Source organism: Amia ocellicauda, chromosome 4 (genome assembly GCF_036373705.1).
Source record: "Amia ocellicauda isolate fAmiCal2 chromosome 4, fAmiCal2.hap1, whole genome shotgun sequence".
NCBI lineage: Eukaryota > Metazoa > Chordata > Actinopteri > Amiiformes > Amiidae > Amia > Amia ocellicauda.
In genome coordinates, this window is record NC_089853.1 from 32,261,520 (window position 1) to 32,274,485 (window position 12,966).

General features: G+C 39.6%; 1 protein-coding gene and 1 non-coding gene across 3 annotated transcripts; one reads left to right on the forward strand and one right to left on the reverse strand.

The window, feature by feature from the left end:
* Window positions 1–4,822: 4,822 nt before the first annotated feature.
* Window positions 4,823–12,000, forward strand: LOC136748296 (trans-1,2-dihydrobenzene-1,2-diol dehydrogenase). Of its 2 annotated transcripts, XM_066701908.1 has the most exons (8): window positions 4,823–5,030; window positions 6,213–6,324; window positions 6,693–6,856; window positions 7,214–7,466; window positions 9,455–9,579; window positions 9,849–9,999; window positions 11,073–11,134; window positions 11,850–12,000. In XM_066701908.1, exons 1-7 carry the CDS (start codon window positions 4,941–4,943, stop codon window positions 11,126–11,128), a joined length of 951 nt encoding a protein of 316 aa, XP_066558005.1. In that variant the 5' UTR covers window positions 4,823–4,940; the 3' UTR covers window positions 11,129–11,134; window positions 11,850–12,000. The 2 variants fall into 2 exon arrangements, with proteins under 2 accessions (XP_066558005.1, XP_066558004.1); XM_066701907.1 differs by lacking the exon at window positions 11,073–11,134.
* Window positions 12,001–12,758: 758 nt separating this feature from the next.
* Window positions 12,759–12,831, reverse strand: trnar-ucg (transfer RNA arginine (anticodon UCG)). Its single transcript has one exon. It is a non-coding gene; the product is annotated as a tRNA-Arg (tRNA).
* Window positions 12,832–12,966: the final 135 nt, after the last annotated feature.

Consider the following 12,966-nt stretch of genomic DNA (forward strand, 5'->3'; position numbering starts at 1 on the left):
GGGAGCTGCAGCCTGCATTTGCCCGTCTTCCTCAATGAATAACAATGGGGCTCTCATCGGCCACCTTTGGGAAAGAACTAATGCAAAAGTGCCAAACACTCTGAACTATAATTTAACGATCGATGCAAGGCTTGAGTTTAGCTGGGCCTTTCAAAAGTCCTTCTCAAAAGGAGGTTCAAAAGGTGATCTCAGCATCCTCAGTTTAAACAATTGGTGGGATGGTGCTGGTCCCGAAGGACCACTGTCCTGTTTTTTTGTTTTGTTTTGTTTTTTCCAATATGTCCCTTTAAATACCAGCTTATAACAGCATACAATCTGTAAAATTAATTGTTTCAATTTAGCAAATCAATGGGTCTGGTGGAACAAAAAACAGAAGATCCCATGGACCTCCTGACCCAGCATTGCTCACTACTGGTTTAAACTGGCACCCAATCCAAACTTGTATTGGTACTGAGGGCTGTGACCCTCATCAGATGTGATTTCCCTGTCTGGACTGATTATTTTCAGTCCCAGTGAATTAATAACATGTTTTGTGAAAATCGCAATTAGCAGCCTAATTTCTTTGCTGAACTTCAATAGCTTAGAGTGTAATATATGAGGTCAATTAAAACCAGATCAGACCAGATTAGCATTCATGTTCTCCTGTTGGTTGTTTGATCTCTGTAAACTGAAATGTGCTGGAGAGTGCTGTCAATAGTGTCAAGACAAGTGTCTCCTACAAAAGGGATATGTAGGCTGTAATACAATGTGATATAGTCTTTCTTCGGTGTGATTTCTGATCCAGTAAAACCTGAAATCTTAAATGCTGTGCAGCTCAACCCTCCGAGATGTCCTGTAAAATATTCAACACAAAGCATACTAACCCAAGTCCATGCACCTGTTTTGTTAAGCAAAATATCCACTTTTTGGAGGTTTCTGTTCACAGCATTTGGGAAACCTAGCCGTTGTATGGTTGAGCAATTCAAGTATAAGAACTCTTAATACTTGATTTCAGATAAGCATAGATACATGATGCAATTTGCATGAGTTTCATCTTACAGTGTTTGGAAAACATCTGGAATCTACAACATTTGTAGTGGGATCATGTCTGATAATTTCTCGATTGCTACAGTGCTGCCATAGTGTTATTTTAGGATTAAAGTTGTTTTATTGGCATATCAATAATTATTCTATGTTCTTTGAAAGCCTGAAAAAAGCCTATTCACTTACAGTACAGTACCAGTATATTTGCTATGCTACATTATTATCATCAGTTAGTAACTCAAATTAGAACAAATGTCACTGCATTAAGTCTGTTCAGTGCAACATGCATTGAACCTGGCAAAAAGTCAGTGTTGTCAGTACAAATGCAAAGTCTGACTGCTGCTTGCATACTAGGGGTTTGTGAAGCAATCAGTAATATATTTATTAGCTCTCTTTGCGATCAGGCACCACTTTTAAACAATGACGATGTGTGCGCCTGCTCTTGTCTCCATCATGTGACCTGGTGGAAGCCTAAGACTCCGGTTTTAGCCTCTACTTTCCTCGCAACACAGCTGGATTGCGGTCCATCATGGCTCAGTTTGTGAACGATGTTGATACAGTCACACTGCCTAGGCCGCTGGATTGATAAATGAAGCCAAGTAGAGAATCCAGTTGTTCTACTGATTCTCGCTGTGACTCACTGAAATCTGCAATCCTTCTTTGTTACATTGGCTGTCCTGGATCCATCTGTTCTGGAACTCTTCTGGAATGCCAGAGATGGCCTGAGGTGGATGGAAATCACAAAATAAATAACATTACAAAAGGATGTTTTGGCTGTTAGACATGCCACTAAAAACATACTGTACAACTCATCCTCGGCAAGCCAATACATTCAGATTGTACAATTTGGCATGTCTGGAAAAAGAAGGTAGGCAACATATTTCTATGATTCTTTATTTGCCTTGTCAAAGTAGCAAACCATTTCAATTTTGAAGGACATTTTTTTTAATTTGAAGTCAGGTTTAAACATTAGACTAAAGAACAGCATGAAATCTTAAGTCAATGATCATAATTAAGTTCAAAACAGTATAATCAGTTAACAAGACTTTGGTAGCCAAATAACTCTTTGAGGTCAACATGATTATTTTTTTATAGCAATCTATTTAGAGCTATAGAGAGAAGTGAAAGCAGATATAATATATTCAGAAATATTTTGGAACATAAAGTGAGATCTGAAAGGTCAGTGGTCCTGCTCATGGTAAATTAATAACATCACAGCTTCCTGCCAGTGGCTTCGTGAGAGATCCTTGCTTCCCATTAATTAACCTTTTTTCTTTTTAAATCCTTACACCCTTCATTGCTTTCATGCTGTCCCAGTTCTGTCCACATTATTTTCTCCAGCACAATTTGTCATCTTCTCTCCTCTTGTGAGTCTGATTTCACCTGCATGACCCTTCAGGACTTGAAAAACTTTGCCTAAAACTCTTGAAAGCTATATTTTCTCTCTCTCTTGCCCCCCAGTAAGGGGCATCCTTACAGTGCATAGGTCACATAGCCAATTGGGCAATTATATTCATATTTTTTAAAGTTAACAAGTAATCATATCTTATGGTAGAATTAAAGATCTGTATCAATCACATCTTCCTAAAGCAATGCTGCTTCCCTGTCTCTGTGCATGTCTGGTATCATAGCAGCTACTGTACACCACTCACATAGAAAATAATAAATAAATAAATAAAAATGCCAGTTGGAGAGTTCCCATGGTAACCAGGTCCTGCAGAGGCTACTATTTGCATACAAATTGCCCAGCTGGTACCTTGTCGTTATAGCAACGGCACACAGCAACAAAAATGTGTGTGTAAAACACACACAGAGGACCTGGCGGCAGGAAGTCATTGATAACTAAGAAGAGAAAGAAGACTAAGAGTCCTGATGGAGAGATCAAATTAATTTGGCATAATGCGAATTCAGATAAAAAAAATACTCTTCTTTGAGTGTCATTACTATTTGTTATATGTTTTCCTTAGCTATATGTCATCCCTTGTTTACAATCGTTGTAGGACATTTCAATTGCTTCTTCATAATAGACGTCAACAAAACCTACTTATGTTCTGAAATTCTGTAGTGGTCTGTGTCAAGACGTGCAGTGCTGGTGATAACAGTTTGTAGTCTGAAAGCAAAGAGATGGATTCTAAGATCTAGAGGGTTAGGTCTGACTAACTGGTCAGTTTTAATGAGATGCCATGAGTATGTTAGGTTTGTAGGTTTATAGAATATGAATTTAGCTTTCTTTGGCTTTCTCTGGTTTATTTTATTGTCTAGTACTTAGAGTTGCCAAACTTTTTACTATGAAGTGCATAGAATCATAATGAGATCTGTGGTGACAGCTTTCTGGTGCTTTCAAAATTATATGTGCCTATAGGTTATAAACACTTATTTTATCCCCACAACACATTTTGCTGTGAAGTGGAAGTGAAGGACATTGTAATGCCTTGGCAGTTCCAGACCTCATTCTCCTACATTTCCCACGCAGGAGCAGGCTCCAGGGTATACAAGGTCATTACCCTTGCAAGAGCAAGCATTTGAGCAGCAAGATGACTCCTTACAGAGACTGCTATAAGCTTTATCAGCCCACAAGGTGCTCAGTATTCAGTCATCAGCGCAGGCTGTAGAGTACCAGTCACAATCTTCTAGCCGTGTCCCTCAGCTGCTAACAGGTCCTGAATGACATTCCAGGCACTGGCTTTCCAGTAAGACTGTCAGATGTGCTTATTTTTGTTAACTATGTTACTTTTCCAATTGCTACAATAACTGTTTGAGGTAGCCTTTTCATTTCATAAAAGCTGTGTTACTCAGAATAACAGAATATATATAATACATTTGTTGCAAGTTCATGAATTTTGATTTGACAGTGATTTGCAATGCTATAACAATTGTCTTTGACCTGATTTGTTTTGTTTTGATTTGTTTTGTTTAATAAATAATATTAATCTAATTCAGCCAAAAGGTCTAAAGATTTAGATAAGGTCCGCTTTTGACTGCTGCTCCATTCAAGTCACCCAGATACAACTACACTGCATACAAGGACCTTTTGTGAGCTCCTTACATGTGTGTAAATAATGACAGGTTTGTAGTGTGGAAATCCAAATAATTTTGAAAGCAAGTAGATAATTTGCATTTTTAATTTTCAACAAAGTATTTTTGGAAAGGTAATTTAGCTCCCACCTGTGCCACATTTGGTATTATTATTATTATTATTATTATTATTATTATTATTATTATTATTATTATGTGTTAATATTAATTTAATAATAAATAATAATAATAATAATAATATGCTGTAGGTGCAATACTCGTTTGCTTATTATTTAAGATCTTACAGGACTCAGCATCTACATGGAATGAGAGTTGAGTCATGAAAAATAAATAAATTAGTTTTTCATGCCATCTAGTGTTTGAATGAGGCTGGTACTGTGCACTGACCCAAAAAATGACACGCATTTGCTTTGTGTAAGAACCGTACACATGCTGACACGTTTTGGGTTTTAGTGCCACACATGAAGTATTCCTTATTCCACTGTTCTTTCATATAGGCGAGTTTTAAAAGATGTTGTGTAGCATTGGCTAAAAGATTTAAAGGCTGATGCCGTAATGTATACAAATTAAAAATGCTGGTCCTTGAAGTTGAATTATGTGCAGGGTTATTTTGCTTGGCTCTGTATTCACTTGTCTAATCTGAACAAAAATGTGTCAATCAGTAGTTATGCGAAATATGGACATTGAACTTTGAACTCTGCCTTGCAGAGAGGTATCATAAAATCCATGTACAGATTAACTTATGTCTCTATTTAAAATTAGTTGTTCAGCCACATAAATCTCCAAAAATCTCCCAAACACTGGTGTGTGTATAAATGTTACCTCCTCCAAGAGTTGGATTTTTGTGTTGTCACTAATTAACCGTGTGTCCCTGTGTGATTATGGCAACAAGATGGGGTATTTGTGGTGCGGGGAAAATCAGTAATGACTTCATTGTTGCTTTGAAAACACTTCCTCCTGAAGAACATCAGGTAGAGAGCTTTTTACACCTCTTTTGCTGTTTTCTTGAAACATTTTATTTTATTTTGGTTTGTCTTATTTTGGTTGTTTTGAAATGTGTTCGTCAACTTTTCTGCAGCCTGTGTTTTCAGTAATGAAACTGCTACATTGTAGGCTAGTAGACTGAAAGAGAGAGATGAGATTTGTTATTTGTTCATGAACAAACTATAGTGTTGTTGTTTACATAAATAAATCAGTATAATTGTTTTTGTTATATACTAAAATGTTCTATCTTACAAAAATTTTGAAAAGAAAAAAATTATCTTTCATGAATGGGACATTTGCTATTTTCTTCCTAAGAAAAGCTATTTGTGGAAAATCACCACCCCTACACCACCATATGTGTCTGTAATATCTGTCTGCTTTTCTCAAACTTGTTTTCTCTTCTCAAAATTATATTCAGTGTTAGATATCAGAAGACATCTTCAGAGGATTAAAATACACCTATAAAAATATCATCCTGTTTTGTCCAATACGAATTTTAAGCCATTTGCTTGTGCAAAAAGGGCTTTTTTTGTGTTATCCAAGTACTCATTCTTACTTTCCTGTACACTGTATATCGACAGACTTCATATTCCTCCCCATTGTTGTCTGTTAACCAAGGCACTGCTAGCAAAAAAAATGTGATTTATGTATTCAGTAACAGAGTTTAAACTCAGGTTCGTGAGGAGGCTCTCTGGCCTGACATTATTATTATTATTATTATTATTATTATTATTATTATTATTATTATTTCTTGCCAGACGCTCTTATCCAGGGCGACTTACAACATCTTGTTGACATCCACCTTACCAGCATAAGTATCTGTTAACAAATGTACTTTCCCAGCATTCATTGCTCTGCACCCCTCCTCCACTCCAAACACTTCCTTTGCAGCAGTTTCTTGGCTCATCTCTCCCAGTGGGGGGTGATTCTAATGGCCTTGTCTTCATGGCCAGGTCATTGTTCCCTTAGCCAAGCAAGTCTATTTCAATATAAACTCTATTTACCTTCTACTACATATGTCTGTGGGGGTTGTCTGATCTTCTGTATGGAAAATCAGCTGGAATGTATTTAAGTTAGAATAATTGGTGCTGAAAGCTTTTGAATGTTTCCTTTTAGTAAATCCCCTTCACTTAATCACAAGCTTTTTCATGTGGATCTGACTTTCTCAGATTGTGGCTGTGGCAGCCCGTGACTGGATGCATGCCCAGCAGTTTGCTAGGAAACATGGCATCCGAAGAGCCTATGGCAGCTATGAGGCACTGACCAAGGACGAGGATATAGGTGTGTAAATACATACAGTGACTGTGGATGGCAGAAAAACACTTCAGATAGACTGGAAATAAAATAGGTCTACAAAAGCAACAATGAAGTTTTCTTTAAGAGGGTATTTTGCAAAATGTTAGGGTTCATAACATATAATATTCCCAGTCATGCTACTATTGGCATTTTCAATCCTGGTCACATTTAAAAATGAATGTCTACGTCATCCATGATTTATATCTAGCACGATTGGGAAGCACTTATCTATGTCCATGTGACCAAGTCCCAGGCCTACACTGCCTGATATGACCTGTTGTTCCTCCATGGGCGTTTCTACAGCCAGGTCTTGCTTTACCTGGCTCCTGACATGAGCTATTCTTTCTTGGCAGACGTTGTTTATGTGGGAGTTCTTCATACCGAACACCTCAAAGTGGGCCTGATGCTTCTCCAGGCCAAGAAGAATGTGTTGTGTGAGAAGCCTTTTGCAATGAATTCCAGAGAGGTGCAGCAGCTGATAGCAGCCTCTAAGAAGAGCAACGTGTTTCTGATGGAGGTAAACTGAGCAGTGCACAATCCTGTGGAGCACTCGACCACCACATTCATATAAGTAGCCCCCTTGTGAAATGCAAAAGGGATATTTATTATATTATTATAAACACCAAGCTTCTTGTAATTTGGTGTTTTGGTCATAGATAACATTGATCTTATAGTTAAAGCCTCTAAGTGGTCCACTAAAATGGTACAGGAGATGGGTACTTCAGGAATGTTATCTAATTTGACCATGTATGACAACAAAGAGTTAAGACAACACTCACAATACTACTTAATTCAAGTATGATTAATTCAAGGGGCTGTACTGCTTCACTTGAGTCTTGTTAGCTCTCCTGCTCCAGCCTTGTGTCTTTGCCAGGCGATATGGACGCGCTTCTTCCCAGTGTCCATTGAGGTTTCCCGACTCCTTGACCAGAAAACCATAGGGGAAGTGAAACTGGTGAAGGCTTACTTTGGGTCTCCCCAACTACACATCCCTCGCTGTGTGGAGAAGGAGACGGGGGGTGGTGCGCTGCTGGACATAGGAGTGTACTGCCTCCAGTTCATCTGCATGGTTTTCAATGGAGAAAAACCACAGGCCATCCATGCCACTGGAGTGTGTCTGGACTCAGGTGAGCTGGAAGGGAATCCACTTTAGTTTACTACAGGAAGATTGGAAGGTCATATCACTATTTTCCAAAAGATTTGTCTTCTGCAATTTCATACATATTCAACTCCATTTTGCAAATAAAAAACGAAAAAGCCACTCACAAACAGCCGTGATGATTAATCTCAGAAAGTCAGGTATAAGAAATTACTCATGACCTCTCAAGCAGCCACAGAAAGGGCATAGATAAAACCTTAGCTTTCTGATTTGTTTGCTATTATGCTATTATTATGCAGGTGGGCCTGTCTCTTTCTCGTTACATTAGAACATGGCCATGCTGTGAGGATTTAAAGCATTCTGCAGCACCTATCACACAAAATGCAGAGATTAATCTCTCCAATGACATGAAATCCTTAAATCATTACCAGGGAATGATTCCAAGAATAATCTGAACTGTGATTGCCTCTCGTTTGTATCGTTTTCTTATGAGATTTTCCATTAATACTAAAAGTTTGCATGACAACATAATAATTGAACGTGTCTGTGCCACTTGGTAGCAGTTATACCTTTACACTAGTGCATTTTTACTACCAGCTGGAGGCTGTAGATAGAGCACAAAGTGACAGAAAGGGCATTAAAACGGGGGCACCAGGAAAGAGTTAGCGGGGGAATCTCAGCTCCAGCAAGAGACAAGGGGGCAAACTGTGACAACACGTCAAAATTGCAGATAAGACGAGAGACGTGTCTGTTTGAAGGTAAGGTTGGTGTCTAATTGAGGTCAGGATTTAAGGGCTTTGTGATAGAAGATTGTGGCCACAGCTGACAGTTTCCGGACACTAATGTCAGGCATGTTTCTGAGGTTTCCACAGACTGCTGACTTGTTTCTTGTTGTTTATTAGATTTAAGAGAACTAGGATGGATGGAGAATCAGAGTGTGGCAGATAAGTAACAAGCTTTTCCTCCACTCACCAGTTTCGCAGCAAACCACAGGGGTGTCTGTTGTGTTACAAGCTTTTATACGTGGAATTTCATATGTAATAATTATAATTCACTTTTGTATTAGTTTTACCTCATTTTGAATGCTAAACCTTTGGTGGACCTTGATTTGCACAGTATATACTATACACAGATCAGCCATAACATTATGACCACCTGCCTAATATTGTGTAGGTCCCCCTTTTGCCGCCAAAACAGCCCTGACCCGTCGTGGCATGGACTCCACTAGACCTCTGAAGGTGTGCTGTGGTATCTGGCACCAAGACGTTAGCAGCAGGTCCTTTAAGTCCTGTAAGTTGCGAGGTGGGGCCTATTTGGAGGCCAAGTCAACACCTTGAACTCGTGATTCATCAGACCAGGCCACCTTCTTCCATTGCTCCGTGGTCCAGTTCTGATGCTCACGTGCCCATTGTAGGCGCTTTCGGCAGTGGACAGGGGTCAGCATGGGCACCCTGACTGGTCTGCGGCTACGCAGCCCCATACACAACAAACTGTGATGCACTGTGTGTTCTGACACCTTTCTATCAGAACCAGCATTCACTTTTTCAGCAATTTGAGCTACAGTAGCTCATCTGTGGATCGGACCACACGGGCCAGCCTTCGCTCCCCACGTGCATCAATGAGCCTTGGCCGCCCATGACCCTGTCGCCGATTCACCGCTTTTCCTTCCTTGGACCACTTTTGATAGGTACTGACCACTGCAGACCGGGAACACCCCACAAGAGCTGCAGTTTTGGAGATGCTCTGACCCAGTTGTCCAGCCATCACAATTTGGCCCATGTCAAAGTTGCTCAGATCCTTACGCTTGCCCATTTTTCCTGCTTCTAACACATCAACTATGAGGACAAAATGTTCACTTGCTGCCTAATATATCCCACCCACTGACAGGTGCCATGATAACGAGATTTCACTTCACCTGTCAGTGGTCATAATGTTACGGCTGATCAGTATACAGTATATACTGATGGGGTTTGAAAGGATGTTTGAAACTGATTGTTAAAGGCCCATGTTTTTCAGGTGTGGATGAGTCAATGGCTGTAGTTTTGAAGTTCTCAAGGAACAGGTTGGCCCTTTGCGCCTTCTCCATTTCTGCAACACTACCCAATGATGCCACCATCTGCGGCACAAAGGGGACCATCAGGGTATGTAGATACTTTATGTCAGCACTGAGAGATCCATCTTTACTGAACCGGGGAAGAAAATAAATGAATTGATTTACTGTCTTCATTTGAAAACACTACTGAGTATCCACGTATCAATACAAAAACAACAATCGAACTTTGAGGTACACAGTGAAGTCAAACACTTATTTTGTTTCTCATTTGTTTTTGTTCTGATTTTAAGTTTCAGAGATGTATTTTTTTCTCCTGCTTTCCCGTCCAGCTGTCAAAGTTCTCTGTTTTTCTTGCAGATCCCAGCTCCCATGTGGTGCCCCACTTCTTTGCTGGTGAACGATACAGAGTCTCAGTACCCACTGCCTGATCCAGCCATGCCACTGAACTTCACCAACAGCACTGGACTGCGTTACGAGGCAGAGGAAGTTCGCCAATGTCTTCTGAAAGGTAAACCACTGCAGCAATGATCGAGGCCTAATGCTAAGTATCTGGACTCATTCTGTGCCACTTTACAGGGGGGGTACTTGTGAGATGCAGAGATTGAGAAATTCCCTCCTATATAGAAGGTCTAAGTTACATTCATAATTGATCAACTGCTTCACAGGTCTTTTCTCTCTTAAAACTACTGTGTTGAAGTTCTTCACAAGTGTTTTATTAATACTTTGACATTGTTTTTCTACACTCTGTGCTGGATAATGCATTCTCCTAATACAGATTATAAAATTGGTTATTATAGCCTTATTTACAGTAGAATCTCCTTCCACATGAGGGAACTTTTCAAGTTTCTAAATAAGGTGAACACTGTATTTTCCTGAGCTAGTTTATTTTATGGATTTAAAAAAACAACAAAAGATTATATTTGAAATGCTCAATGATCTGAAAACCTTGCAAGGCGTCTTACAAGATCCCAGTGAATGCCAGTATGCCAAAAGCACTTTAGATGATTTGAGTGTCAGTGATATTTAGTGTCCATGTGCAGTGTTGATGAAGTGATATATTGTTTTATTGATGGCTATGTGTGATGCAGAAGACAGATCAATCACTGGGCAGTTTGCTGAATGAGGTGTATATATACTAAGCAAAAAAAGAAACATCCTCTCACTTTCAACTGCTTTTATTTTCAGCAAACTTAACGTGTAAATATTTGTATGAACATAAAAAGACAACAACTAAGACATAAACTGAACAAGTTTCACAGACATGTGACTAACAGAAATGGAATAATGTGTCCCTGAACAAAGGGGGGGTCAAAGTCAAAAGTAACAGCCAAAATCTGTTGTGGCCACCAGCTGCATTAAGTCCTGCAGTGCATCTCCTCCTCATGGACTGCACCAGATTTGCCAGTTCTTGCTGTGAGATGTTACCCCACCAAGGCACTTGCACGTTCCTGGGGGCAGGTTTCTGGGGGGAATGGCCCTAGCCCTCACCCTCCGATCCAACAGGTCCCAGACGTGCTCAATGGGATTGAGATCCGGGCTCTTCGCTGGCCATGGCAGAACACTGACATTCCTGTCTTGCAGGAAATCACGTCCAGCGAAGATGGGTTTGTGCTCATAGGCAATGTTGTTGCCGGTGATGTCTGGTAAGGACCTGCCTTACAACAGGCCTACAAGCCGTCAGTCCAGCCTCTCTGTCTATTGCGGACAGTCTGAGCACTGATGGAGGGATTGTGCGTTCCTGCTGTAACTCGTGCAGTTGTTGCCATCCTGTACCTGTCCTGCAGGTGTGATATTTGGATGTACTGATCCTGTGCAGGTGTTGTTACACGTGGTTTGCCACTGCGAGGACGATCAGCTGTCCTTCCTGTCTCCCTGTAGTGTTGTCTTAGGCATCTCACAGTACGGACATTGCAATTTATTGCCCTGGCCACATCTGCGGTCCTCATGCCTCCTTGCAGCATGCCTAAGGCACGTTCATGCAGATGAGCAGGGACCCTGGGCATCTTTCTTTTGGTGTTTTTCAGAGTCAGTAGAAAGGTCTCTTTAGTGTCCTAAGTTTTTATAACTGAGACCTTAATTGCCTACCATCTGTAACAACCGTTCCACAGGTGCATAATCATTAATTGTTTATGGTTAATTGAACAAGCATGGAAAACATTCTTTAAACCCTTTATAATAAAGATCTGTAAAGTTATTTGGATTTTTACAAAATTATCTTTAAAATACAGTGTCCTGAAAAAGGGACGTTTCTGTTTTTGCTGAGTATATAACGTATGGGTCACCGCAGTGTGGATGTGCTATTGTGCTGAAGCCTGTTCTGTGGTAGGACTGTGAATAATGGGAGCTACACTTTCGCAGGTCTGAAAGAGTGCCCACGGATGACATTGTCTGACTCCACACTCCTCACAGAAATCATGGATGAAGCCAGGCGCCAGGTTGGAGTAGTCTTCAGCCAGGACACAATCTGAGACCATGTTGTAAAGCCTAATAAACTTTGTTGAAACGTAAACTTCTCTCTTCAATCCTCTCTGCACAGACATGATACGATATCAGTGAAACATATTTCATGTTTTCCAGGGAAACAGAATTACAGTTCACAAACTATGCCAAAGAATGCCATAACCCTATCCCTATTACATTGACTATATTAACACACAGCACTCTTCTCATTCTCTGTTACAACATACAGCGTTATATCCACATCATTGTATCATTTATTAATTTGATTTATCAACATCATATTTTTAAAATCCGTTCTTTTATTTAAGAATTAAGCTGTCAGGTATCATCGACTTATGCATACGAATTATAAATACGTTTTCATTTTCATTTTCTGTAATCCTAATCTCTTAATGATTTTATGTAATTATAATGTAGTAACTCTGCTTGGCATGAAGCTACACCATTTTCAAGGGCATCCTAGAGGCTACCAAAATGAAAAATCAATAAATATACATTACATTTAATATACGGTATATTTTATGTGTGTGTGTATGTGTGTGTGCATCTAGGAAGTGTAAGAACGAGCACTGAACTTACTGAACCAACTGTCTTACTGAATTAAAATCTTTAACGAACAGAAAAAAAATGTTAACTGCAAAAAAGAAAAGAAAAAAAATGCACCGTTAGTAATATAACTTAAAAAGTACATTTGAAGACCAAACTGACAATTGCGATGTTATTCACGTTTAACATTATTTTTGCAATCAAGAATTTGACCCTAATAATAATAATAATAATAATGTGTGGTACTAATAGAGAAAAGCTCGACCGCGGCAGGACTCGAACCTGCAATCTTCTGATCCGAAGTCAGACGCCTTATCCATTAGGCCACGCGGCCGCACTCTGGTAGCTTACGACATTTTGTTTCTATAACATATAACACAAGATGTGATGTAGTTTTTTCTTCTTTGCATATTGGTTTAATTTAATTTGTGCAATAGATCTTCAGACGAAATATCCATTCACCAAGAAT

Coding starts and splice junctions, on each gene's coding strand:
- LOC136748296 (XM_066701907.1), top strand. CDS start 4,941: ATGGCAACAAGATGGGGTATTTGTGGTGCGGGGAAAATCAGTAATGAC. Junction 5,031..6,212: donor TTCCTCCTGAAGAACATCAG/GTAGAGAGCTTT, acceptor TGACTTTCTCAG/ATTGTGGCTGTGGCAGCCCG. Junction 6,857..7,213: donor GCAACGTGTTTCTGATGGAG/GTAAACTGAGCA, acceptor TGTCTTTGCCAG/GCGATATGGACGCGCTTCTT.